Source organism: Chlorocebus sabaeus, chromosome 25 (genome assembly GCF_047675955.1).
Source record: "Chlorocebus sabaeus isolate Y175 chromosome 25, mChlSab1.0.hap1, whole genome shotgun sequence".
NCBI lineage: Eukaryota > Metazoa > Chordata > Mammalia > Primates > Cercopithecidae > Chlorocebus > Chlorocebus sabaeus.
The window spans coordinates 33,260,363-33,287,308 of record NC_132928.1 but is presented as its reverse complement, the minus strand read 5'-3'; the positions used below and the strand labels follow the sequence as shown (position 1 = coordinate 33,287,308).

Here is a 26,946-nt window from a genome sequence, read left to right as displayed (position 1 = left end):
TTTGATGTTCTGCTATTTTACTTTTATATGTCTTTATGTGCATTTCTTATTTATGTGGGTTGAGATTAGTTAAATCTCTGGAATATTCTGATCTCTTCATGTGGGTTGAGATTAGTTAATTCTCTGGAATATTCTGATCTTTTTTTTTTTTTTTTTTTTTTGAGACAGGGCCTCACTCCTGTCACCCATGCTGGAGTGAGGTGGCACAATCATTGCTTACCGAAACCTCAACTTTCCAGGCTCAGGTGATTCTCCCACCTCAGCCTCCCGAGTAGCTGGGACTACAGGTGGGCACCAGCACGCTCAACTGTTTTTGTATTTTTGTAGATATGGGGTCCTGGGCTCAAGCAATCCACCCACCTCAGCCTCCCCAAATGCTGGGATTACAGGCATGAGCCACCATACTCGGACACCTCTGGAATATTCTTTGCCATTATTCTTTAATTAAAAAAAATAAAAAACACTGGTGAAAACAAAGCACCATGAGTAAACAGAAACAATCATAACAAGATAACTAGACCCACAAAGACTATGAATTTTGTGATTAAATTCAGAATACAAAATGTGCACATTTAACATGTTCAAAGAAATAAAAGAAAGCATTTAAAGCATGAGAAAAGAACAAGAGTCTATTTAAAATAACATCTAGCAGGTAGATGTTAAAAATAATATTTAAATCTATTTCTCTGTATCTTCTCCAACTAAAGAGTGTAACTCAAAAGATTATTTAAATTCCACATAAGATTCAGCCAAAGGGATCACGTGAAGGACAGAATGGAAGATAAGAATCAAAACAAAAGGTAGAGAAGAAAAGAAACAGAACCTAGAGTGAAAAAATTAAGACTTGGAAGCTATTGTGAGAATATCTAACATTTATTTAATCAGAATATCTGAAAAAGAGCTAAGAGAGAATCAGAAAGAAACCTTATTCAAGCAAATATTGACTGAGAGTTTTTGAGATGTGATGAAAAACCAAATGCGATCTTAAAAGCAGACACAGAGAAAAGAGCCACATCAACAACAAAAACAACTGGAAAAACAAACAAACAAACAAACAAACAAACAAAATTGTAATAGTAGCTGACTTTTCAGCCATTATTTGGAGCACAGAAGGCAGTAAGTAAAGTCCTTAAAGTGCCAAAAGAAAAAAGAAAAAAAAAACTAAACTAGTAGCCTGGACTTGGACACAAAGTAAACCGTCTTTCAAGAATGAGCACAAAATAAGAACATTTGAAGGGAAACCATAATTAAAAAGATTCACCACCAATAGCATCTCTTTAACAGAATTTCTAAAGATGGTAATCTAGGAAGCAGGAAAATGAATCCAGAAGGAAATTCTAAGGTATAAGAAAGAATAGAGAACAAAGGAAATGGTAAGAACAAGGGCAACAAGTCTTTATTGAAAGGGTTCTTGGAGAATTATAAGCAGAATCTGGAGTAATATAAAGAAATAAAGTCACTCAGAAAGAGATCACGCATGCAACAAGAATAGTGTTAAGCTGATGTTTGGGTCATCAAGAATGTCAATATTTATGAGATCAACAAAGGAAAAAATAACTTTCCCTAAGGAGATTTAGAAATAGCTTAATTAATAGGGAAACAAAGAGCAGAGAACAGAGAATTTAGTGTTCATAAACACTGACCAGGACACCAGCCCCATTGATACTGACACAGAATAAATTGGATGACGCGATCCCAACTCACACACTTCACAGACACAATAGAGTCAGCTGCATAATCCCATACTGTTCCTATAATCCCAAAGTGGGTGCTCATTTACATAGCAGACCACCTTCTATCAGTCTAATGGTACCTAAGTAATCAATAATACCAGGTCTTACTAGTCAATCAGCAACACCCAGAAATTTTGCTTCATTAATATGGTAAATGAAGCATTTTAACAGTCCTTTGATATTAAAAGATCCTCTTATTGTGCCTCCACCAATCCTGTTCTCTGAAAGTTTAGCCTTTCAGTTAGAATGGGATCCCTGTTTGGAGATAAATTATTTCCACTTTTTTGTCTCGTAATACTTTTTTCTATTTTAACTGTGTATTAAAAGAAATAAAACCAGAAGTGAATCCAAGTTTTGTGGTGACTGAAGCATATATTATTTTAAGACTTATCCATAAAGAAAATAACAAAATATTATAAATAATATTAGTCTTAAAAGGAGTCAATGTGGGGGAAAGGCCTTGAAATTTAGGGTTTATTAATGTTACTGAAAATGCATAGCTGGCCAGAAATGTCAAGTGTTTCATAGTATTAAAGTAAATATATAAATATATGTATTCATCTGGGTCCACTGAGATGGATGATTCTGTCCCTCAAGACCTATATATATATATATATATATATTTTTTTTTTTTTTAACGAGACCTATATATATATTCAGTCTTGAGGGACAGAATATCATTCGACTGAAACCTATACACATATACGGAAACCTATATATATATACACACACTATATATACACACTATATATATATAAACCTATATATACACAATGAAACCTATATATATAAAATATGCTCTCGAAGGACAGAATCATCCATCTCAATGGGCCCAGATGACTATTTCAGAGTAATGACAAAGATTCTTAAAGCAACTTCAGGGAAATAAAGGCAAGAATTTTCTAATGTTCTCTAAATCTTCTTCCTCAAGATTGATAGTGACAGTCAAAATTTATAATATTTATCATATAAAAAATAATAGCAAGAATATTAACAAAATGTATTAAGCATCAGCTCAGTTATTAAGTTTCTTGCACTTTATTAAACATGTACTAAATTATATAATCCCTATAAGAGCCCTATGCGGTTCATATTAAAATAATATCCACTTTATGGGTGAGGAAACTGAAACTTGATGAAGTTAGTTGCCCATTTTACATGACTTCTAAGTGGAGAGCTGAGATTTTAACTGTAACTTCAAAATGTAACGTAAAAGAAAAAGTTCCTAGTTAGAATTAGTGGCACACCTGAATCTCTAGGGGCAGTGAATATAAGGTTCTTCCTTTTATCAGTGTTGTTATTCTTCAAGAGAATAAACTCATACCAGTCAAGCCCAATGGTTGCACTGTGAAAAAAGATAAAACCTCTAGCATTCTTAGAATTTTTACCTTTTGGACAGTTTCTCTTGGTCCAAAAATGACAGTAAAACTTTGAGAAAGGAAATATTAGGCAAGACTCTAATATGAGCTTTCACTTTAGTCATAAACGAATCTTTGTGTCTAACACATGGACTTACTCTTCCCATCATGCAAAGGGATTCCATAACAAGATATAAAGTAATAATGGTAAAATAAATAATGCACATTTGGCCAAAATGATTTTTGGAGATTTTGGATGTTGAGGGTTCGTAGGGATGAGATTTGGTACCTTATTTTCCTCTTTAACAACATGACTAGCAGATCCATTAGGCTAATTTAGTAGAAGACTAAAGCATTTGGGTAATCATCAGTGCAGTTAAAAAAGTAAAACTGACCACTTTATGTAAATTTACATTGGAAAAGATAATACCAATACCCCTTAAACATATTGTAATCAAAATGCTGTATAAATTACTTACATTATGTCATTATAAAATGCTATAATTTTATTTTGTGAACAAAATAGCAGCAAAAAGTACTTACCTTGTCTAATCTTAAGCAGCAAAATGGTACTTTTTCATGAAGGAGATGACAAAAAGTGGGTGAACTTCCTATATATGGAGAATAAGGTGGGTAACCTTTAGCATACCTGTAAAACAATACAAAATATTACCCTTGGATAAGGCATGCAAATTTGGGAAATTAAGTTACTGACATGTTCCTCTGTTTTAATAACATTAGAATCAATAATTCTGTGTTACAATTATATTTTGATAAAGAGGTAGTTAACAAGAGAGGCAGGCAAGCTGTGGCCCCAGGGTCAAATACGGCCCACCACATGGTTTTGCAAGCTGAGGGCTGTTTTTGTATTTTTAAATGGTTGGAAAAAGTCAAACTAGTATTTCATGTCATGTGAAAATTATACGAAGTTCAAATTTCACAATCTATAAATAAAGGTTTATTGTAATTCAGCCACACTCACGTATGTATTGTGTATAGGTGTTTTTGTGCTTTGGTAACAGAGTTAGTAGTTGCAACAGGGGTCAAAAAGCCTGAAATATTTACTGGTTGTTCCTTTCCAGAAAAAGTTTGCTAACTCACAGCTTAGAAGATTTTTATTAAAAAAAAAAAAATAGTAATGTTATTTTTTACAACATACATTTAAAGCAAAACGCATTATTATGATTTGCTCTATCTGTATTCAGTAGACATAAATGCATAACTGAAACGGATCAATATCTGAGTTAATTGGTTAAAAACATGGTTTCTGTTGGAATCATGTTTAAAACATTATCAGAGACATTTAGCTTGTTGACTTTTAAAAAACAGCCAACTGCATATTTCGGCTATACTGACTTTCAGAATGAAACTTCTAAAACGCAGCAGCATAAATGAGAATTAGGCAACAAAATAAAATTTAGTGAATATTCCCTTATCCAATAAGAGTGTTTGGTTTTAACAAATTTACCTGCTAAGCCATAAAATTTCAGACCTAGTTAAAACTGTTTTATCTTAAAGAAGATATGCAAATCAGTGTTTTCAGGAAATAAACTTCATTGACTGAGAGATAAAATTAGAGGGTAAAATTTTGTAAATTTAGAAGTTGGTAATCTCTGTAATTACTGCAACATCTCTTTCATTTTTCTAGAATTAAAAAAAAAAATACCTCTCAATTTTTAAGAAGTGTAAAGAAAGAGTTTCAATCGCACTCCAAAACACTGTTTCCTGTGAAGACACTGGTTGCCAAACCTCTCCCTGTTCCCATCCTAGATTCCAAATATATTTGAGGACTCTGTCCATTAATTTCTTTGGAGAATAGATTTGGTTTTGTGGGTACATCAACCTTTCTTACAATAATTTTTTAAGTGGGAGAAATTAGAACAAAGAATATTTTCAAGCATCAATGATATTTAAGTTCTTTTTAGTTCAACTCAACATTACTTAAAGATACTGGAAGACAATGTTAGAGATTATATTACCAATGCCACTAATACCCATACTACGACTAATAGTAATTAATAGTAATTGAATACTTACTCTGCACAAAACGTTGATTTGGCATAAGCACTCGTTCTCTATTACCTCAATTAATCACTTCATAGCTTTATGAAGTAGTAATTACACTGAGTTTACAGCTGAATTACTGGCCAGTTTTTTTTTTTTTTTTTTTTTTGACATAGTCTTACACTGTCACCCTGGCTGGACTGTAGTGGCAGGATCTCGGCTCACTGTAACCTCCACCTCCTGAGTTCAAGGGATTCTCCTGTCTCAGCCTTCCAAGTAGGTGGGATTACACGCACGCACCACCACTCCTAGCTAATTTTTATATTTTTAGTAGAGATGGAGTTTCACCATGTTGGTCAGGCTAGTCTCAATCTCGTGACCTCAAATGATCCACCCATCTCAGTCTCCCAAAGTGCTGGGATTACAGGTGTGAGCCACTGTGCCCAGCTGCCAGTTTTTTTTTTTGTTGTTGTTGTTGTTGTTGTTTTTTTTTTTTAATTAAAGTCACTTGTACATAACCAATATAAAATGGAACTGGCATGGCAAATAATGTCCTTAGGACTCCACAGTCAAGGCTGTGGACTGCTGTGTTTTCCTGAAGAATGATAACTTAATATGTGGAATAAGACCTGTAAACAAACTCTACTTCAGGCTACAATGTGATTAATACTATATAGATTGATACTCTATTATTATTGAAGCTTAGAAAAGGGAAACAGTACTCCTTTTTAACATACATTTAAAATATTAATTAATGCATAGTGTATGAAAGTGCTGAATGCTGAGATAAGTAAGGAAAGTTTAATGGAGGAGGCTGCATTTTCATTTCATTGAATAATTGAACTTCAATACGAATGTGTAATAAAGTAAATTCAAAGTATAAAGTACAATATGCTATAAAAAGCATACAATTATGAAAATGAAGTTTATATCTTGAGAACACTGATTTATATCTTTTTTTTTTCCTTGAGGATAAAACATTAAGAGCAAAAAGAGACTGGAAACATATATTGAAGCCAGAAACTTGAGATACTGGCTACTAGCAGTGTGTTTTGGTAGAATTATATAGGAATGATACTACGATGTTCAGAAGGAAAGATCATTAGCTCCTTACCTAGTGGGAAGGTACCTAAAGAAAATACTTAAAGACATTAGCACAAAACCCAGTAATCTTACTCCTCAGGGTATCTGAACATACTCTAAATTTGAAGAAATTTCTTCATCTGGTGTAGTTTCATCTTCTGATTGGTCACTTAGAAGATCACATGTTTGAATCGATGATGTATCTGCAACCTCTAAAACGGGAGCAATGCTAGGTCTTCTTACTTCTTTGCTTCCCTCTGTAGGAAGAGACAGGGTAGGGCCACTTGCTGATCTACAGCTTGTGTCTTGCAAGTCTATAGCCACGGTACCTAAAACAATAAAACATGAAAATTTATCAAGGCGTTTGCCATATTGATCACTAGTGTTGAAAGTTAAATGAAATATGAAATATAATGAACATAATCAAGATATATATATACACACACACACACAGATATATATATACACACACACACGTATGTGTGTGTATTTTTAGTTCTAATAGCTAAGTATTTCTTTTGCATGTGGACATTTTCCTGGACAAAAAAATCTCTATTTGCACAAAAGTGTATTTGCAGAGTGTTGCTCCACATCATGAAACATAAGATTTGTAAAATCCTGAAGTATATAGAAACTTTAAGTGAAAAAGTACATCCTGATGTTTCAATTTATATTTATTTAAAATGTATTCTTTTGTTGTTGACCACGTCCATTTTGCGAATGTTTCATTATGTCTTCCCCCCTTTTCTTTTTCTTTCTTTTTTTTTTTTTTTTCTTTCTTTTTGAAGACAGAGTCTCACTCTATCCTGCAGGCTGCAGTGCAGTGGCACAATCTCGTCTCACTGCAACCTCCGTCTCCCGGGGTCAAGTGTCCCCTTTTCTATTGAGCTATCTTTTTGTAACTGATTTGTGACCACTTTTTAAAATATTGGAACTACTAATGGGTTACATTTATTTTTTATTAAATGAATATTTATTGAGTGCCACATATGGGGAGCACTGTTCCGGGTACTTGAGATCTGTAGAGAAGACAAAAAGTTTCCACAAGATGAAAGTTGTATGTAGCAAGTAGACCAATAAATGGATAATTGTAGATAATGATCAGTAGCATGCAGGTGGAGGAATGGAATTTTTATTTGGTAGGAAAGAAGGCCACTGTGAAGCTAGGACATTTGATTTTTGACCTGAAATACAATAAGGGACACACAAGTCATAGAAATACCTGGAGGTAGTAAGAATGGCAAGCCCAAGCCCAAGTGGCTTAAGGTTATTGAATAGTTGAGGCACTCAAGGCATAGAAGGAGGAAGAAGCAATTTCCTTTGTGAATTTTATTGAAATTTAAAAATTAATTTTAATATCCATTTATGAAAAATTGAGGTTCCTCTCCTTCTGGAGAAAATAATGATGAAAGACGTCATATTTCATAATTGCTTATTTCATTTATGCACTCAGTGGCACTTGGTCATCCTTCTAAAAGTTGTTAGTCTTTGCTCTGTCCCATTCTTTGAAACAATTACAGTCATGCGTTGTTTAAAAGGGGGGATATGTTCTGAGAAATCTACCATTTGGTGATTTCTTCGATATTCAAACATCACAGAGTATACTTACACAAACCTAGAGGAGGTAGAACTATCCTAGGCTCTATGGTGCATAGGCTGTATGGTATAGCCTATTGCTATTTGGTATAGGTATAGCCTACTGCCCTTAGGCTATATGGTATAGCCTACTGCTCCTAGACTGCAAATCTGTATCGCTTGTTACTATACTGAGTGGTGTAGTCAATTCTAACACAATGGTAATCTCAATATAGAAGAGGTACAGTAAAAATATGGTATTACAATCTTATGAGACCAACATTGTATATGTCATCCATCATTGACTGAATTGTCTTTATGCAGCACACGACTATTTAAAATTCCTCTTTCCTCAAATCTCTGACCTTCCAACCTTCTTCTTCATTATAACAACATGAACTGAAGAAATGTTTACCTTATCTCAGCCCTTCACTTCCATAGTAGTTTATTAGACCTTGTTATAACCAATAAAAACAATGTTGCACACATTTTTATACATTCACTCTTTGACCACTACTATTTCTTGTTTGTTCAGGTCACTCTCACTGATTTCCCAACACTAGCTATGATTTACCAAGATGGAATTTCAATTCTACTAATGATACCAGAGTTTGTCTCTCTCATTCCTTCGATGTTCTGTCTTCTCTTCTTACCTATCTTAAATTCCATGTGTAAGCATTATGATTTGTTTTCTTGCATATACCCTTGGATCTCTTGATACATTTTTGATTCATTCCACCCTCTTGACAAAATAGAACGCTGGTTAAGTTAAACTCTCCAGGTTCCCCATATCTATACCTATGCAACTGAATACACCTGGACAATTTAGCTCTTGCATCGTTAGTAGTCTCTCCACAATGTCTGTCCTGATTTTTGGCAGTTTCACCATACACATAGATGATTCTTCCAACATTCCAGACTCAGCTCCTTGTCCTGCTCTCTAGTAATGGCTTTCTTTTTACTATCACTTTTCAGTCATTCACTCTCATGGTCACATCTTAGCTTTTGTAATTATTACTTGCTGCAGGTCATCTCTCCTTCTGGCATCTCACTCTTTGACACCTGTACCTTGACTTTCCTGCTCTTTCCCTCTTGATTTTCACTGGAATTAGAATTAATTAATCCACTATCCTTTAAGTCTTTTTTTAACCAAAATACATCTTTTCACTTCTTTAGTTAAATTAAGTTCCAGGGCCTATAATTATATACAATCTATTATATAAACCCTCAATCTCTCTGCCTTTCTTACTTGCTTGTACTTTCAACACAAGCTACAATTCCATTTCTTTTCTCCGTTTTGCAGTGAGACGTTTTAAGAGCTGTCCAGACCTATGGTTTCTAATTTATCTTCTACCATTCTTTCCCAAGTGCACTCCAATCTAGCATTGTCCACCACCACTCCATTGAAACAACTCTTATGAGGGTGAACAAAGATCATTGCATTGCTAAAGTCAGTTGACACTTCTCAGTCCTTATGTTATATTACCCATTGGTAACATTTGACATGGTTTACCATGGTGTTCTCTTGATGCACTTAGCTCACTTGGATTCCAGGACACCACACTCATTGGGTTTTCCTACTATCCTGCCAGTAGCTCCTCTTTGGTCTCCTTTGCGGGTTTCTTCTCATCCCCCTGATACTTAATCTTAGTATACTGCAGAGGTCTGTTCTTTGTCTTTTATTTTTTTCCTGCCTGTACTTATTTCCTCAATGACTTCATTCAGTCTTATAGCTTTAAATGTATACATAAGCTCAGAAATAAAAAATTTACTTTTTCAGCCTCTCTCTCTCTCTTTCCTGAAATCTAGACTCTTACATCTAACTTCCTGTTAGACATCTTCAAGGTGTTGCAAAATACTCTTTTATCTTCTCTGGACCTCCCCTTCTCCGCCAAAACCTGCATTCCCCCTAGCCTTTCCTCTCAATTTATGACCATTCCCTTTCTCCAGTTGCTTAATCCAAAAACCTTACGTTTATTCACACTTCTCTTTTTCTCACAGTTCAATTTCATTTGTTAAGGAATCCTGATTATCCTAAAGTACATCCAGAATTTTCTCCTTCTTACTACTTCCACTTGAAAATAGTCTGATCCTTGCTCCAAACCATTTATTTTCAACAGCAGCCTGAGTTGAGTACGAAAACAAGTCAGCATAGGTGAGATCAGGTCAATGGCTCTGCATAAAACCTCGCAATAATTCCCACTTCACTGAGGGTAGAAGCTGCAATCCTCATATGGACTTAAATAATCCTGACAGGATCTGGCCTCTTTCTACTTGTTCCTCCTCATCTCCTACTACTCTTCCAGCATTTACTGTGCTTGAGGCACAAGGGCCCTTTTACTGTTCCTGGGGCACCCCAGCCAGGCTCCCACTTTAGGGCCTTTGTGCCAGCTGTTATCTCTGCCAGGAATGCTCTTTCTCCAGACCTCCACAGGACTAATTCCTCATTTCCTTCAGGTATCTGCTCAAACATCACCTTCTGGCCTACTAACCACTTCATTTAAAACTCCGCTTCTCCCAAAATTGATTATCTCCTATACTAGCTCTGTTTTCTTCTTTTAGTTTTTCCTTTATAACTTATAACCCACTAACATATTAAGTAATATATTTATTTTTTATATATACTTTGCTTATTGCCTGTCTTCTCCATAATAGAATGTAAGCTCTGCGAATGAAGGATCTTTGTTTCTTCACTAACGCTTTATCACAAATACTTACGAGAGTTCTTGGTACATGTTAGGTACTCAATAAATACCTTTTTGGGTACATATTAGGCACACAATAAGTACTTTTTGAATACATTAAAAATGAATATTGCTACTGTAGAATAAACATATGTAAATGACAAATAGGATTACCTAAGAAAGTCTAGGTAGAACCATTGTGTTTGGAGGGAGTGATATTTACTTAGGCAATGTTGGGGTGTGAGGAATAGCTCCTGCCAGAGGAAACTTAATGTTTTAAGGCCTATTGATGAAAAAAAAAGTTAGTGAAGATTGAAAGAGAGTGAGTATGTTTGGAGCTTAGGAGAGCAGTGAAGGTGTGGTAAAAAGTGGGGCTAGAAAAGTCAGAAAATGTCATTAATAAAAAGCCTATAAAGAAAATGACTAAGTAATTTATTTTCTAAACTAGGATACTGCAGAGTAAAAGGGGGTTCTTTTAATAATTACATCAGGACAATTATGTAAACTGGAACAATCCTAAGAAACTGGAACATTCTTAAGAAAACTAGGTTTGCATAATGCAAACAAGAACTTATAAACCTACTGATAAGTCACACTATAGAATTTAGACTTTTTTCCAATGGGTAGTATAAAGCAGGTGATTTATTCAGGAAAATATTATCAAAATTGTATTTAAATTTTTTTACTCTGGTGGCAGGGTGGAGAATTGAGTGTAGGGTGGCAAGGCTGGAGACATGGAAAGAAGACAAGGTTGTTGATCCTGCAGTTCAGGGAGAGGAGGATGGAGGCACAGACCACGATGATGTTGGTGGTGGACATGGAAAAAAAACTGAATGATTCTAGGGGCTATCTACTGGTCAGATTTCATAGAATTTGGTTAACTATGAAGTATGAGAAGAGCAGGTGTTGAAAAGTCAAAATTGTGACTTTATAAATCAAAGGACAATGTTGTCATCTGCTTTTTAGAAAAAAAAAAAAAAAAGGAGAAGGAGAAGGAGAAAATGGTGTTGAATGAGAGTGTAGAGATCAATTTAATTTGAATATGCTGTGCTAGTTTTTCCTGCAATACTCAAATAGAAATAACCAGTATACAGTTCGTGTTGCTGTAAATAGATGTTGAGTAAATGCTTTAGGTAAAGGAATATTCAGTTTTTGGACAATTGAATCCATGAGAACAGACGTGACCACACAAGGAAAATGAATGTGCACAATGCAGAAAAAAAGTCATTAGAGTGTTTCAGGAAGAACATGGTCAATATTCTTGTCATATACTGTGAAGACAATCATTAGATGTAGTGACAAAGAGGAGAGTGGTGATCTTGCCTGAATAGTTTCAGTGATATGACTGCAGGTGTCAGATTGAACTGGATAGAATCATGGATATAGGACAACAATAAAATCTAAAGTCTGCCACTAAACACAACACTTTGGAGAAATTTATCTCTGAAGTTGTTGTCACAGAAGGTTCAAAATTACATGTGTATGGTGCACACAGAGATATGAAGACACACACACACACACACACAGAGAGAAAGAGAGAGAGAGAGAAAGGGGGGGGGGAGAGGGAGAGAGAGAGAGAGAGAGAGAGAGAGAGAGAGAGAGAGAGAGAGAGAGAGAGAGAGAGAGAGAGAGAGAGACCAGCCAGTGATTCTGAATAGAAAATGAAGTTAGGTAATGAGGATAGATTACAGAGTAGAGTCTCTGAGGAGGAACAAGAGCATGGTTCATGGAATAAATGAATGTATCAGTATGTTAAAAAGGGCACATTTTCCTTGTGACAGATGCTAAACGTTTGTAGGTTTGTAGATGGTTTGGTAGCCAAACCTTAAGGAAATTCTTATTTGCATGAAGATATTTTTTTATTTTATCTTTTTTCTTCTGTGTCATAGAAGCCAAGTTCAATGGTGAGAATGAGGTGGAGATGGAAAGAGAATTTTGAGAAAATGAAGAATATTTGAAATAATGTTTGCTGATGATAATTACAAAGAGAACTTAAAAAAGAAATATAAAAGTGTATGGAGCTGGCTGGGCGCGGTGGCTCATGCCTGTAATTCCAGCACTTTGGGAGGCCCAGGCGGGCGGATCACGAGCTCAGGAGATCGACACCATCCTGACTAACACAGTGAAACCCCATTTCTATAAAAAAAAAAAAAAAAAAAAAAATACAAAAACACCTGGGCGTGGTGGCAGGCGCCTGTAGTCCCAGCTACTGGGGAGGCTGAGGCAGGAGAATGGCGTGATCCCGGGAGGCGGAGCTTGAGGTGAGCCGAGATTGTGCCACTGCACTTCAGCCTTGGCTACAGAGTGAGACGCCGTCTCAAAAAAAAAAAAAAAAAAAAAGTGTATGGAGCTTATGGGAAATATAAAATGATTGTTGGTTTTGTTTTTGTAATATCTTCGATTTTTTTTTTTTTTTTGGACACAGGGTCTTTCTATGTTGCCTAGGCTCTTCTCAAACTCCTGCCTCAAATATTCTTCCATCTCAGCCTCTGGAATAGGTGGCATTATACGCCCATGCCACCACAGTAGGCTGATATCTTATTGTTTAAAAAAATTCACAACTTAGAAATGTTGTTCTGTATACCTAATCATACCTAGTTTGCAAAATGCAGCATGCTTGAAATTTGTTTTAAACTTTTAACAAAAATCGAAACACATTTGTATCTATCATTATTTTTTATTTTAGGAATAAATTAATGATATTTTCAAATTCATTTGTACTTACCCATGCTGGCAATTATGCTATGTACAGGTAATCTGGAAGGTCCATGATAAAATGACCTGGACACATTGCTTTTTCTTTGCTGGTCTTGGTTTTTAAATGCTGAATTCTCTTCTTTGGTAATATTAATATAAAAACATATGTCTGTAGAATTCATAATATATCGAGGACCTGGATTCAGCAAAATGTTTTTATTATCCTCCCTCCTAACACCAATCAAGCAGACGCCAAACCTTAATTTAAAAAAAAAAGTTTGTAAGAAAATTAGTAAATGATTATTAAGACTGAGGAAAATAAAAGTTTTAAATCATAGCATGTTGAAGTTTGAAATGATCCTAGAAGTTCAAGATCCTCATTTTCACAGAAAAATAAACTATGTGCTTAGTGTGTTGTAAAACCAATTTAGCTGATTATGACCACTATAAATTTACATTTTAATGAAAATGAATGGAAGAACATAAGCAACATGAGTGCATGTATACACTAAGGGCAATATTATTCTGCAAATTTTTACAACAATTTTACTTTGATCAAAAAACATAAACAGCATTTCTCACTTTGGTAAAAAAATAAAATAAAAAGCTTAAAACTGTTGGCCAAAGGAAAGAAACTTACCCGTGGTCACCTGAAAGAGAACCAGGGTCCCTGAATTTATCATAGTTGGTTTACTTTAAATTTTAGGAAAAAATTTATATATTTTTAAACAGTCTAAAATAGGTATGCACTTAGTCAGAAAAAAATAGCAATCTTTAAATGTAACAGGATCCTCAAAAAATGTCTTATGTATTTTTGGGGGCTTCCTGAAAGCACAAATTATCCTGAATCTTTTTATTTCAACATGCCTTAAAGTGTTACAAATTAAATCAAGTTTAAAGATATTTTTAAGCAATAAAAGTATATGTATCAATAGAATTACATTGAGAAGTAAAGTAGAATACAGAAGCTCCTTGATTTATGATAAAGTTATACCTTGATAAACCCAGCATAAGTTGAAAATATTATTAATAAAAAATGTTTTTTATACAGCTAGCCTAACAAATATCATAGTTTTAACCTAGCCAACCTTAAAGATACTCATAACACTTAACGTTGCCTACAGTTGCGCAAAATCATCTAATACCAAGCCTGTTTTACGATAAAGTGTTAAATATCTTATGTAATTTATTGAATATTCTATTGAAAGTGAAAAATAGAATGACTGTATGGATACAGGAAGTATGGTTTCTTCCAAATGGCTATTGTTTTGTACCATCATGGTCAAAAAATCTTAAGTCAACGCATCATAAGTTGGGGGTTCCTGTACATTACAAAATAGATTAGTAGACTATATAGGTATATTTTAAATCCTCCAAAATGTGTTACATTAAAACATTTAATACAGATAATATGTTATTTTCATTATATACATACAGTTTTATTTCTTAAGTAAATCCTTTTTTTTTTTTTTTTCCAAAAAGGAAAAGCAAAAAAAGTTCTATGTTTGAATTGGAAGGTAGTTTTACTTATTTTTTAACTTATTTCTCAGGTCAAAACAAGGGCCACCATTAAAGATTTTTTTTTTTAAATGTATAGTTTTTAGAAATATTAGTGTTATTTTGTTTTGGTTCCTAATCAACATCTTAAAATTCAGGTCTGTGAAGAAGATTTTCATGTGTTTGTAAATTCTTAATGGATTAAAACATTTTAAAAAGACTTTAAAAGTTGCTAAATGAAATATTCCTAATAAATTATAATTTACTCCTGACAGTCTTATAGAGACCATACAGGCACCAGGGTTCAAATGTTTCAACATTGGGTAATATTGTGACAAAAATTTCGGAATGCCTAAACACATGAGCACAATATGCATTCTATTTTTGAAAACGGTTTCCACATGGTATGCTTGACTGATTGATATTTTAATTTTTCTCTGAGGCAGAGACATACTTTTTGTGTGCATGGAAAGAGGCATATGTAAAACTCTTTCCTTCATATTCAGCAAAAAATGTACTTTCTTCCAAAACAATGTGGTAGACTTCATTCCCAGAGCATCTACCGTACATCTTCTGCCATTGTTCTGGCGATTGCTGGCCTTCTCTGCAACACAAGCACACACACATACACACACACAAAAAGAAAACACAGTGAATGTGGTTAAAAAACAGTTGTCATAGAGCTGTTTCTCAACTGTATAAGAACTGGCAAGCATAATCCAAAGAAGCAGCTGAGTAATGCTTTGAACTCTGAAGATGACATTATATGCAAGAGTTTCTACAAAAAAATTGAAATTAATAGTGTATATATATATATATATATATGATTGAGAAATGGCAGTTTTCTAGAAAGTGGGAGCTTTTCAAGATCCAGCTAATGAAGAGCTTTACTCTCATAATGAATCAATGGGATACAGGACTTAACTTTCAGTCTCTCTTTATACATATCCTATCACGCATATATTCTAAAATTTATTGTACAGTCTCCATAATATGGCCAAGGTTATCTTACCTATGATACCTGCATGGCTGCTGTAGGTATTTTATTTTGCTGTATACCTAAAATTACAAATGTATCTCAATTTATCAATTTGATTTTATAGAATATATACCTTTATTTTTTGTTCATATCATAGCAATAACTTTCTTCCAATTCTATAGCAGTCAAGAAAAGACAGTTTTCTATGAGAATTGTAAGGATCTCTCCCACTAACTGAATATTTTTGTAACCACCAAATTCATGTTGGAATCCTAATCCCATTATTAAGGTATTTGGGGGTGGGGCCTTTGAGAGGCAATTAGGTCATGAGGGTAGAGCCCTCAGGAATGGAATTAGTGCATTTTAAAAAGATGCTAAAGAGCTATCTTCCCTCCATGTGAGAATACAAGTCAGCTGTTTAAAACTCAGAAGGCGGCCCTCACCAGCACTGAATCATGTTGGCACCTAGATCTTGTATTTCCAGCCTCCAGAACTGTAAGAAATGAATTTCTGTTGTTTATAAAATGCCCAAGCTGTGGTAATTTGTAATAACAGCCTGAACTGACTAAATCTCCAAAAGACATCCCACAAAAGTATTTTTACAAAAAAGATAAGTTTACCACAAAAAGTGCAATGTCTTTTGTTCTGGAACATTCTGCACTGCCCGCCTAACTCAGTGGCTTTAGAAATATATTAAAAATTCAATTTATGAGAAATTTATAATGGATATATAAGTAGCTTATTTCTCATTTTATATAATAATTTACCTTTGCTGAATGAAGCTTATGAACTCTACAAAAAAGCACAGTTTAGAAGCAATATGACAAATATATAAAAATCAAAATAATTTATCATAATCTCTAATAGATTCTTAATGGATCAAAAACAGATCACAAGGCATTACAGCCATGTTTAGGACTTTAAAAGCCATTTTGAACTGAGTATTTTCTAAAGGGTTTATTAGGAAGGTAACATTTATCAATATTTTCAAATTGTCAATAAGCTTTAAAAAATATCTATATTTTCTAAGTATGCCTCATTTCTGCCTCATTCCTTCTTAAATATGCTTAAAGAGTTAAGAGCCTGGGCCCTGGAGTTTGATTGTCTAATCAGAGTCCCAACTCTATAAACTCTATAATCTTTTTTGTTTGTTTGTTTTTTGAGATGGAGTCTTGCTTTGTCATCAGGCTGGAGAACAATGGCATGATCTCAGCTCACTGCAACCTCTCCCTCCTGGGTTCAAGCGATTCTCCTGCCTCAGCTTCCCGAGTAGCTGGGATTACAGGCACCTGCCACCATGCCCGGCCAATTTTTATATTTTTTAGTAGAAATGGGATTTCACCATGCTGGCCAGGCTGGTCTTGACCTCCCGACCTCAGGCAATCCACCTACATGGGCCTCCCAAAGTGCTAGGATTATAGGCTTGAGCCATTGGCCCTGAACAAACTCTACAATCTTTTGTGAGTTATTTAACTTTTCAGTGATTATCTCTTCAGTGAAAAACAGTATCAGCTTCATTGGGTTAGATAAAATGAGGTAATACAAAGAACTCATTTGGGAGATGTTGGGATCAGAGAAAACATGCAGTAAATGTAAGCTGCCAATATTACTCTGATGTTACATCTTCCTTATTGCTAAATTCCGGAGCCATTTTAAATAAACCTAGTCGACTTACTAAACAATAATGCTTTTAAAACCTGTACCCATTCTTCCATAACATTAATGTATTTTTGGAAATAGGAAAACAATATAAAACAGTTTTGATTTTTGATTGCATATGACTACATCTAGCTACTACTTCCTAAGAATGATTGTCCCTGGTGGAAAAAAATGTTCCCTTTGGCAAACAAAAATAAAGTTATTTTTGTTATGTACCACATTACTATTTGGCAAGATGATACTTGGCAAGAACAGAATCTATCTGAAAGGCTGAAAATGTATGAGATGGTGCTGGTAATTCATAGTATTTGTTTGAGATTCAAAAGCCAGCATGAGGTCAACTAATTGTCATGCAAGGGTACTAAAAGCTATTCAAGAGAATCAGAACTCTAATTCCAGAAGCTGACAGGGGAACACAATGTGGTAACTTGGAAGGGAACAGAAAGGGATGGAATCAGACAAAGACAGTTCAGATAAATTTTCTTAAATAATTTGCTTATTGCCTTGCTATTTTATACTGGCACATTGCCCCTCAGGCAGTATCACTTTTTAGGATGTCATTTTGTTGGAATTTTTTTTCTTTATGATTTCTTCAAAACCTCTAATAGTTAACCTCGAATCTCTAAATTCATCTAATTTTCAAAGTACACATTTTGTTATTTTCAGCTCATGTTATTTGCTTGAGAAATGCTAGACATCAATATAACATGTAATGCTGGTGTGTATATCCAGTCTCCACTCATTAACTAACACACAAAATATTTATTGAGCACCTGTGAAATGTCAGGAAAGGCTTTAGATTCAAAGGTTAGAGCAGTTAACAAAAAAGGTAAAAATGTCTTGTCTCATAGAATCACTAGTAAGAGAAGGCCAACAATAAACAAGAAAAAGCAAATTGTGTTGTGTTTAGAGATGATAATGGTGGGGAGAAAAATAAAGCAGGAAGGGAGCTAACATTTTAGCAGGTAGAATAAAATGTAAATAGTGTGACTGGGGAAAATATGATATTTGAGTAAAAATCTTGAAGAAGGCAAGAGAGGTCTTGGAGAACACCATTACAGCCAGAAGGAGCTACAAGCACTTCCCTGAGACAGAGTTAATGCTTGATGTGGCTAAGGAAGAGCAGGGAAGCGAGTTTAGCTGGAATTCAGGGAGGGGGAGAAAATGGGTCCACAGGTAAGTAAATGGGAGGAGGGATCATGTAGGACTTTATAAATAGTTGTACTATGGCTTTGACCTTTCATTGGGATGACTTGGCAATCATCGGAGATTTTTTAAGACTAGTACAAAAGGTCTGATTCATATTTTATAAAATCCCTTTGGTCATTGTGTTGAAAACAGACTGAAGAAAGGACAATGATCCCTTCTTCTTGCAATGATCCACCTAGATGATAATGGTTTGGATTATGTTAGATTCTGGGTATGTTCTGAAGGTAGACTTGAAAAATTTGCTAATGGAAGAGAAAAATATATAACAATCTTAAATATTCTTAGCCACAAGAAATACGGATAAACAAACAAATATCCATATAGATAACAGTGAAAAGAAATATGGATAGATAAACAAACAAATAAATATCCATATAGATAAGAGTGAAAATGCAAGTCCCAGTGCTTACAAAACATCATGGGGAAATCTTAAATACAAAATGTTAGATAAAAGAATAGTCTGTAGATTCAGCTTTACAGCAAACTAAGTCTTAGAAAAAGAGAGAAGATGTCAAACAGACATGGTGTATGTGAGGTTTCACAAACATTTGGAATGTTTATTTTTTTTTTAAATCTGGAATGCTAGGTAAATTGGTGTCCATGATAATATTCTTATGCCTTTTGAGTGCCTGAAATATTTTCTAATAAATAAAAAATAAAATGCATCACAAAAAGGCAAAAAAAAAAAAAAACCCACCATGATTGGTACTAATAATTTAAGCTTTTTGTTTGTATATTTTTCACTGCTTCCTTGCAGTGTTTCAGGGCAACATTTGGTCTACATTATATGAGCTTCCCCTAGCCCCTACTTATTAATATTTTAGGACTAATATTTTACCTAGGCACAAAGTAATCATTTTTCCATTTCTATGACGAATGTATTGAATTTAACTTTTTTGAGCATCTACCCACTTACTCAATGTATTGAATAATCTATCTTTTTACTCACTAATTTAAAATAACTCCTTTATCAAATACCAAATTCCTAATTATCTGTGCCTGTATTAGAAGTACATATAATTTGTAGCCTGTTAATTGATTCTTCTCTATGCATTCACTAATAGCACACTATTTCAATTATTGTACCTGTGCATTATTTTTAAGTATATAAGGTAATCCTCTCTCATTATTATTGTCCTTCAAAATTTTCCTCACTTCTCTGATTGCTTCATTTTATCATGTAAACTTAGAATCAGCTTATCTATTTTAAGAAAGAATGTTGTGTTGGTATGATTGTTGGGATGGAATTAAAATAATAAATTTGGATGAAATTGACATCTTTATGTTAGCGACATATTATATATTCATTTGCATGCTAATTACCCTCTATTTCTGCCACAACATCTCACCCAACACCAATCTCAGCAGAATGTAGCAGTGGAACCACTGAGCCCTGTCGTTTATCCTGTTTTCTGGAGGACTTCTGGTGACTAGAACATTTTCTAAGACATAGTAGATGTTCAAAAATATTTACTTAATGAAAGAATTTTATTGTGCTGGTAATCTATGAGATATATGCTATTACCCCCATTTCGCAGATAAAAAAACTGAGGTTCAATGGCTGTGATGATCTTGCCAGCACAGGTAGATCAAAAAATAATTCAATTCAGACACTCCAGCTTAAAAGTCAGCACTTTGTTCAGGAACGTCAGTTCTGAGGAACTCCAATATTCAGTGTGAATGTTGCTGCTGTTTTGTTTCCATTCTTCAGGCTACTAGGATATTAAAAGCCAAGTTTTTGTACCTTTATTAGTAATGCAGGACATTTTACGTCCTGTAAGTCCAAAAATCATTTGTCTTCAGCTTACTGTTCTATCTCAATTTTCTATTTTTCTTATTCTCTTACTTTTTATATCTGGGTCGACTTAATTCAAGATTGATTTTGAATGAGGGGAAATAATTACATAAATAAATAGTGCATTTCCAAACTTCTTATAGCAGCAAATCCTTTAATTCTATTACCCAGGTGTGACTTGCACTCACCTATTTGTTTATTCCTTTTCCATCATCAATTCTTACACCTTTAAAACAGTCCTAACTCACTTCCTTGTTTCCAGTGAATGCTTTCACAAATCCTTTTATAGTAAGGTGATAAGAGTAAATTTCAAAATCTCAAATTATTTCATGTCACTCTCCCATTGAAAATGCTAAAAGGCTTCCGTCTTCCATTTGATAAAGTTAAACTTTGAAAAATTGTCATTACAAAGCCCTGCTGACCTGTTCTATGACTCTTTCAGGTTTCATCTATTACTTCTGTCTGCTTTCTGTTGCGCACATCAGCCATTAGAAGTCTTTAATTCATCCTGAACAAGACACTCTCTCTTATGTCTAGGATTTTCCACAATACTTTTCTCTCTACCTCCTATGGCCTATCCATTCTTGACCCTCAGCTTAATCATTACTTCCTCAGTTTTGCTGTAGTGTACTTCTCCTTTCATAATACTGTAACATTAGATTGTGTTAATTAATTCTTCATATCTTGTTTCCCTGTGAAATAAGCTTTATGAGAAAAGGGAGCATGTATTGTTTACCACTATATACCCAAGATGCAACATCAGTTCTGACACAGAGGAAGAGCTTAATGTATGTTTTGTTAAATGAACAAAGAATAATCTAACAATGTTCTTCATGCTCAATTACTAAATGTTCTGCTTTTCTAATTAAATAATTCCTTTTGCCTTCACTAGAATAATTTTTAGGTCTAACGAATTACTTTCTCTATAATAAATGTGTCATTAGAATTTAAAAAAAACACGGAATTTCATAATCACTAATAGACATGAAGAGAATTTAATATTATATCAATTTAATGTTATAATTAGATTAAAATAGCAGCAGTAAAAACACAATAAATATTATGGACAAAAAGTATAGAATGGGAAGCTCACTGAAAATTATGAAAAACCATTTAATAAATATTTGAGATGTGTTTACAGCAATTAAATGAACATTTAGGGGAAATAAGAGGCTTGTGTATTTACTAACTGTTAACCTTGAGGTACACTTCAACCTCTAAAATAGTATAATCTGTTATCTATTTCATACTGTTGTGAGGCTGTTCTACTATATTGACTGATAATTGAATAGTAAAGAATCCTTCCTAGTAAACTTTATGTCCACATTTGTTTTCAAAATCATTGCTAGCTACAGCTATTTTTAATGATCTTGGATTTAAAAAAAAAAGGGAATAATAGAATATGGAGATGAAATATGATATTAAAAAAACAAATGGAGTACAGAAGAACAGTATACATTTAATATTTGAAAGAATCCCGGCCGGGCGCGGTGACTCACACCTGTAATCCCAACACTTTGGGAGGCCGAGGCAGGTGGATCATCTGAGGTCGGGGGTTTGAGACCAGTCTGACCAACATGGAGAAACCCTGTCTCTATGAAACATACAAAAATAAAAATAAATAAATAAATAAATAAATAACAAGGTGTGGTGGTGCATGCCTGTAATCCCAGCTACTCCAGCCTGAGCAACAAAGGAAAGAAAAGAAAGAAAGAATCCCTTAGGTCTCTAGTCCCTCTGAATAAAGGGGCATGCTGTAGAGTTCATGCACCTAATACCCAATACCAGTCATGAGAGCCTTAGAACATTTTTGATGAGACATCTTGGAAGGAAAAGAAGCTTGTGTCTATTATTCTTTACATTTTTATACCCTAAACAAATGTCTTAATGGAAAAAAAATTAGAAGGAAAGGATATTGGAAGACAAGTTGATTGCTTGGGAAAAAGGAAAAAAGAAGTCTAGTGAAGTAAATAAATTACAAATTCCATGACTTTGTAACCTTCAGCCATGCAATTTCAGATCTCCCATTCCTATCATGTAATAATATTTTAGGCAGATCCCATTTCTTTAAAATCATGTTGGAGCTCCATTTAAACCCAACTCAGGCCTATCAAATTTGAAGCTCCAATCTGACTAGCTCAGGTTTGTTCTCCCTGGGATGTCGCTGCTCTCTAGGCTAATTCTAACTGTCATCTTTGTTCTCTATGAAGATGGCAACCATGTGACGCCTATATTATAGAGACATGAAAATGTTTTTTGGGGAGTGAGAGTTGGGCCTCTGTAAAACATCACTGGTAAGCAAGAAACTGCATTCCACTCTTTGTTATTTCCTAGCAGTACACCCTATAGACTCTAGCTTCTTGAGCTGCCTCACTTTGTGGAGTAGGCAGGGTACTAGAAAGATAGGTCAAACCTTCGTAAACTATCTGTTGTGCTGCAGGAAACTCATGCACAAGAGTGTGGGCTGCTCTACAGCAGTCTCTACTCCCTGACTTGTCATTTCCCTGACTTGCCATCTCTTTCTCTTTTTTCCCTCATGTTCAAATAATCTCAGGAAACTACATAAGCAGATGTCTAACTGGCAAATGAGATGTTAGCTCCTACTGTAGGCAGACATCCTATTTTCCATGAGTAATAAGTAATTTTTTTGGACCTCACCTCACTTGACTGGAGGTGGATGCATAACCACTGTGCTCCTCTATCTGTCACCCTCTCCGATCATCTCTTTTTATAGAAGGGTAAGAAGATTAGCAAATAAAATACTTGACTCATTTTTTGTCCTCAATTTTGGGTTATAATCACCAAACCAGGGGCAACATGACGGTTCCTCTCAGCATAGTAAGTATTGGTTAGAAAACACAAACCACAAAAAAAGATATGTTTATTCCATTCTGTTTATTGTTTCTAAGGTAAAGATATTATTTGTTCCATTAACTTTCGGATTGTGTGTAAATCAATTTGGACAATTTTTTTTAAATACAGGTTGCATATTTCTCACTTACCCATGATTGCATCTTCAAGGCAAATGGTTATTTATTGGCAGAAAGTACTAAGTCACATATTAGTCTCCTGCACTTCAATATAATCAACCAAGTGGAATAAGGGCTGTTAGCTAATAAGTACTTGGATCTGCTCTTTGCAGAAATGTATTTCAACACAGACCTCTGAATGCAGTAAAAGAACCTTATGTAGTTTTGTTTTTAAGAGTTTCCTCATATCAGTTTTTCCAAAGGGACAAATAAAGGATTTAATTGAAATTTCCTGTCCCAAATACAATATATTGAAGTCTTAATATGTTGAATACTCTTTTCTTATTTCAGGATGTGCCGTACTACTCTGCTCAGTAAAGTAGTCCCAATTTTAATAAAATAGCACAAAATCTTATTATACTGGTGACTTCGTATGTTTTTATGAAGCTGTGTGTTTTTGTGAAATTCATATTAATAGATGTTAGAAAGTAGAATTTATTTTTTAATTTTCATATTTTCTTTATGCATATAAGAATGCCATCACACTAGAGATAAACTAAAGAACAGCCTTGGTGTTATGAAGCACTGCCTTTAAAGTTGTAAAATGTAATCATCAATAGGAGTGTACCTCTTTCACAGCATTATATGTGCTGTTTTAAGCACCTCTATCTACATTATAATCCTTGGATTTAGTTTGCTGGTACATTTTGTTCTCTTTGATCCTATATAATGTAGCTAAACAGACGATACATAATTTATTTCAGATTCACCAAAATTGACACAGATTGTCATACTAGTTACTTTTATATATTTATATTTATTATCAAACTAAGTTATCTTTGCATCAACTCTAATAAAGAGCACCTTGTCAGAGATTACTTTGATATATAATTCATTCTTCACTATGTAGTAAAAGTGTTTACATATATATAACTACAGAAATTTTTGCATATATGTAACTATAGAAATATTTTGACATTTTTAGGAAAGAATTTCATTCAAGTTTGTACTTGAATAAGATTAACAAATGAGTTAAATATAAATTTCTTTATTGATACTTTACTTTGAAGAAGATAATATACCAACTCACTATATTGATTGCAAGGAGATTTTAAAGGTCTAAAATACATCACCAAAAGGTTTAAATATAATTAAAATTAATGTACTTTATTTAATTCCATAATCTATGGAAATAATGTCAGTTTAGTTGCAACCATTTTGTTGTTTGTATACTTCCCAGGGTGCTTTTTTGCACTCATGAATTACATTATTTCACAATTATTGCAAACTTTATTTAAAAATTACAATATTTAAATGGTATTATAATTGTGCTTTTACTATCAATGTTAGGAATCTACAGTTTAGCCACTGTAGGTCAAATAAATAATTCTGACAAATCATAGCCTGTGCCATTGAAAAGATAAATATAATTTATGGTACGAGGGTATGTGGGGTACACAAAAGCTTCCAAAATAGGTGAGTTTACAAAATAAACAGCTAACACATAACTTTATATTATATGAACATTTATTCTTGTAAGTCTGCAGATAGAACTGACAGTATAGATGCAGAATATCTAGAAAGAAAAGTACTTGAGAACTCCAGATAGAAGTAATAAAAAAAAAAATTAAGACACCTTAGTCTACTAGGAAGATGCTTATGAATTCCAGTTCTTGAATAGCGGAACTACCCCGACACTGTAGGTCACTAAGCATCAAATTAGAAATCTGAGTTCTAAGATTAAAACTTGCAGACACAATATAAAGCATGGTAATCAATTTTCTACCACCAGATGGAACCGGAAAGCTGTTTGCCATTTTCAGGATAAGAAAAATGGCCGTCAAAAGTGGAGAGAATAGGAAAATGCTAAATGGTTTTCAAGCATTATTGACACTGATCGTAAACAATGAACACCATTTTGAAAGGCATCTACTTCAATGAGAAATAAAAAAGAGTGCAAAAGTTAGATTTAAAAGGTTGATTGTACATGAAATTAGCTTAAATTCACTGCCCTTAATGTTGGTTTCTCCTTCAATAACTCTAATGGGTTTTTTGAAGTGTTCATTTAATTCTCTTTATCACCACACACAAAAAATATCCTAAAATTGTGTTGACTTTTCATCTACTCTTTAAACTGTCAGGTGAAAAAATAAATTCACTTGCAATACTGGAGTTGCATCCTCAGCTCTTTAATTCCATTATTAAATAAGTTACATCTCACTAATTTTAAACTGTTCTATTTCAGCATTAATAAATTTTTATGGCTACATTGTACTTTCCCCTGTCTCGCACAGATCACAGCCTGCTTGCTTAGTGAATACCATATGCTTTGCTTCTGTTCAAGTGCTTCAAGTCGTTGTGCATTTGCTATATCTGTACCTTTACTTTAAAACATTGTAGTGAATTTTCTAGGAAAGATATATTCCATCAATATTAATACATAGACATATAGGAACTTAGGAAGCTCCTATTGCTGTTATTTACATTTTATCATTTGCCCTTTTAAAAAAAATTATAACTAGGACACTTTTGCTGTCTCTCCATGTTGTCATTTGACTTCTTCTCAAGTAATTAATCTTACCATAACTAAAAAGAATCTTATTAGCAAAATAAATCCATTAGGAGAAATTTGCAATGCATTCCAAATACGTATAAAAGCAATGTTAAATTGTATCCTGCCCTGCACTTAGTCCGAGTAATCACCTGTTAATCAGACTCCTGTCTGATTTGTGATCACAATGTATTCAACTTTATATTCCCCAAAGTCCTAACACGGTACCTCACATAGTATGGATGCATATGATGATTATTTATAAAATGACTAAATAAATGACCAAACTATAATAATGTTTTAACTCTTAATTAAATGCTATTTTCTCATTCATAGCTTAAATTTTGACCAAAAAAAAAATAAATAAATAAAAACACATGCTTCCAAATCCTGAACTTACTTCAAACAGTTTTAAGACATTTCTTAATAATATGTTACCACATTTACTACCCTATTATTGTAGGTACTACTTATTGACCTCCTCCTGTAAGATATAAGAGAAAATAGTGTTTTTCACAGTGAATTTCCCCAGTTGCTTATATAATCATATTGCTATTTTTCATTTCTATTTTCCAATATTCTGACTCTAGTGTCTACAGAGCACATTTAGTAAAGTAAATACATGAATCAAGTCAGATATAGGACAATAAGTAGTGTTCAAACTTGTGGTGAATTTGTTGTTGGACGTCTACTGAACCACAAATTCGAAGAAACAATTCAAAAGGAAAAGAAAAATGTTGACACCATGTTGGCAGCCAAATAAAACCTATCTGCTGGTAGAATTTATTTCACATGCAATCTCTGATTTACTAGGTATTTTTTAACTTACCATACTTAAAATTCTGTTTCACTAACAGAGTCTTGATTTTCTATTTTGGAACCCGGGGATGATATTAGCTACCCTCTTCGTTTCTGTATCTTCTCCTCACTTTTATTTCAAGATTTCTTTGTTAAATCGTGAACATTGTTGAAGTCGTAAATATTTGTATTTTGTTTATTAGCTATAAGCCTATGACTTCAGTTTTTTAGTAGAGAGCCTGTGAGCAGTGATTACATGATTATGTTGATTGCAATAGAGTTCACTGTAGAGTCAAATGGAGGGCTTCAATTATATGACCTTATCTGCAGTTCCCTGAGTCATCCAGAAAGAATG

General features: G+C 33.9%; 1 protein-coding gene across 7 annotated transcripts in view; it reads right to left on the bottom strand.

The window, feature by feature from the left end:
• The window catches only part of KCNT2 (potassium sodium-activated channel subfamily T member 2), a 410,159-nt gene that overhangs the window by 115,521 nt on the left and 267,692 nt on the right, over nucleotides 1-26,946 (bottom strand). For all 7 annotated transcript variants that reach the window (XM_037985779.2, XM_037985780.2, XM_037985781.2 and 4 more), the window contains exons 15-18: nucleotides 15,086-15,235; nucleotides 13,163-13,392; nucleotides 6,294-6,507; nucleotides 3,635-3,740 (exon numbers count right to left, since the gene is read on the bottom strand). In XM_037985779.2, the coding sequence (XP_037841707.1) occupies nucleotides 3,635-3,740; nucleotides 6,294-6,507; nucleotides 13,163-13,392; nucleotides 15,086-15,235 (700 nt within the window). The remainder of the gene's footprint in view (nucleotides 1-3,634; nucleotides 3,741-6,293; nucleotides 6,508-13,162; nucleotides 13,393-15,085; nucleotides 15,236-26,946) is intronic.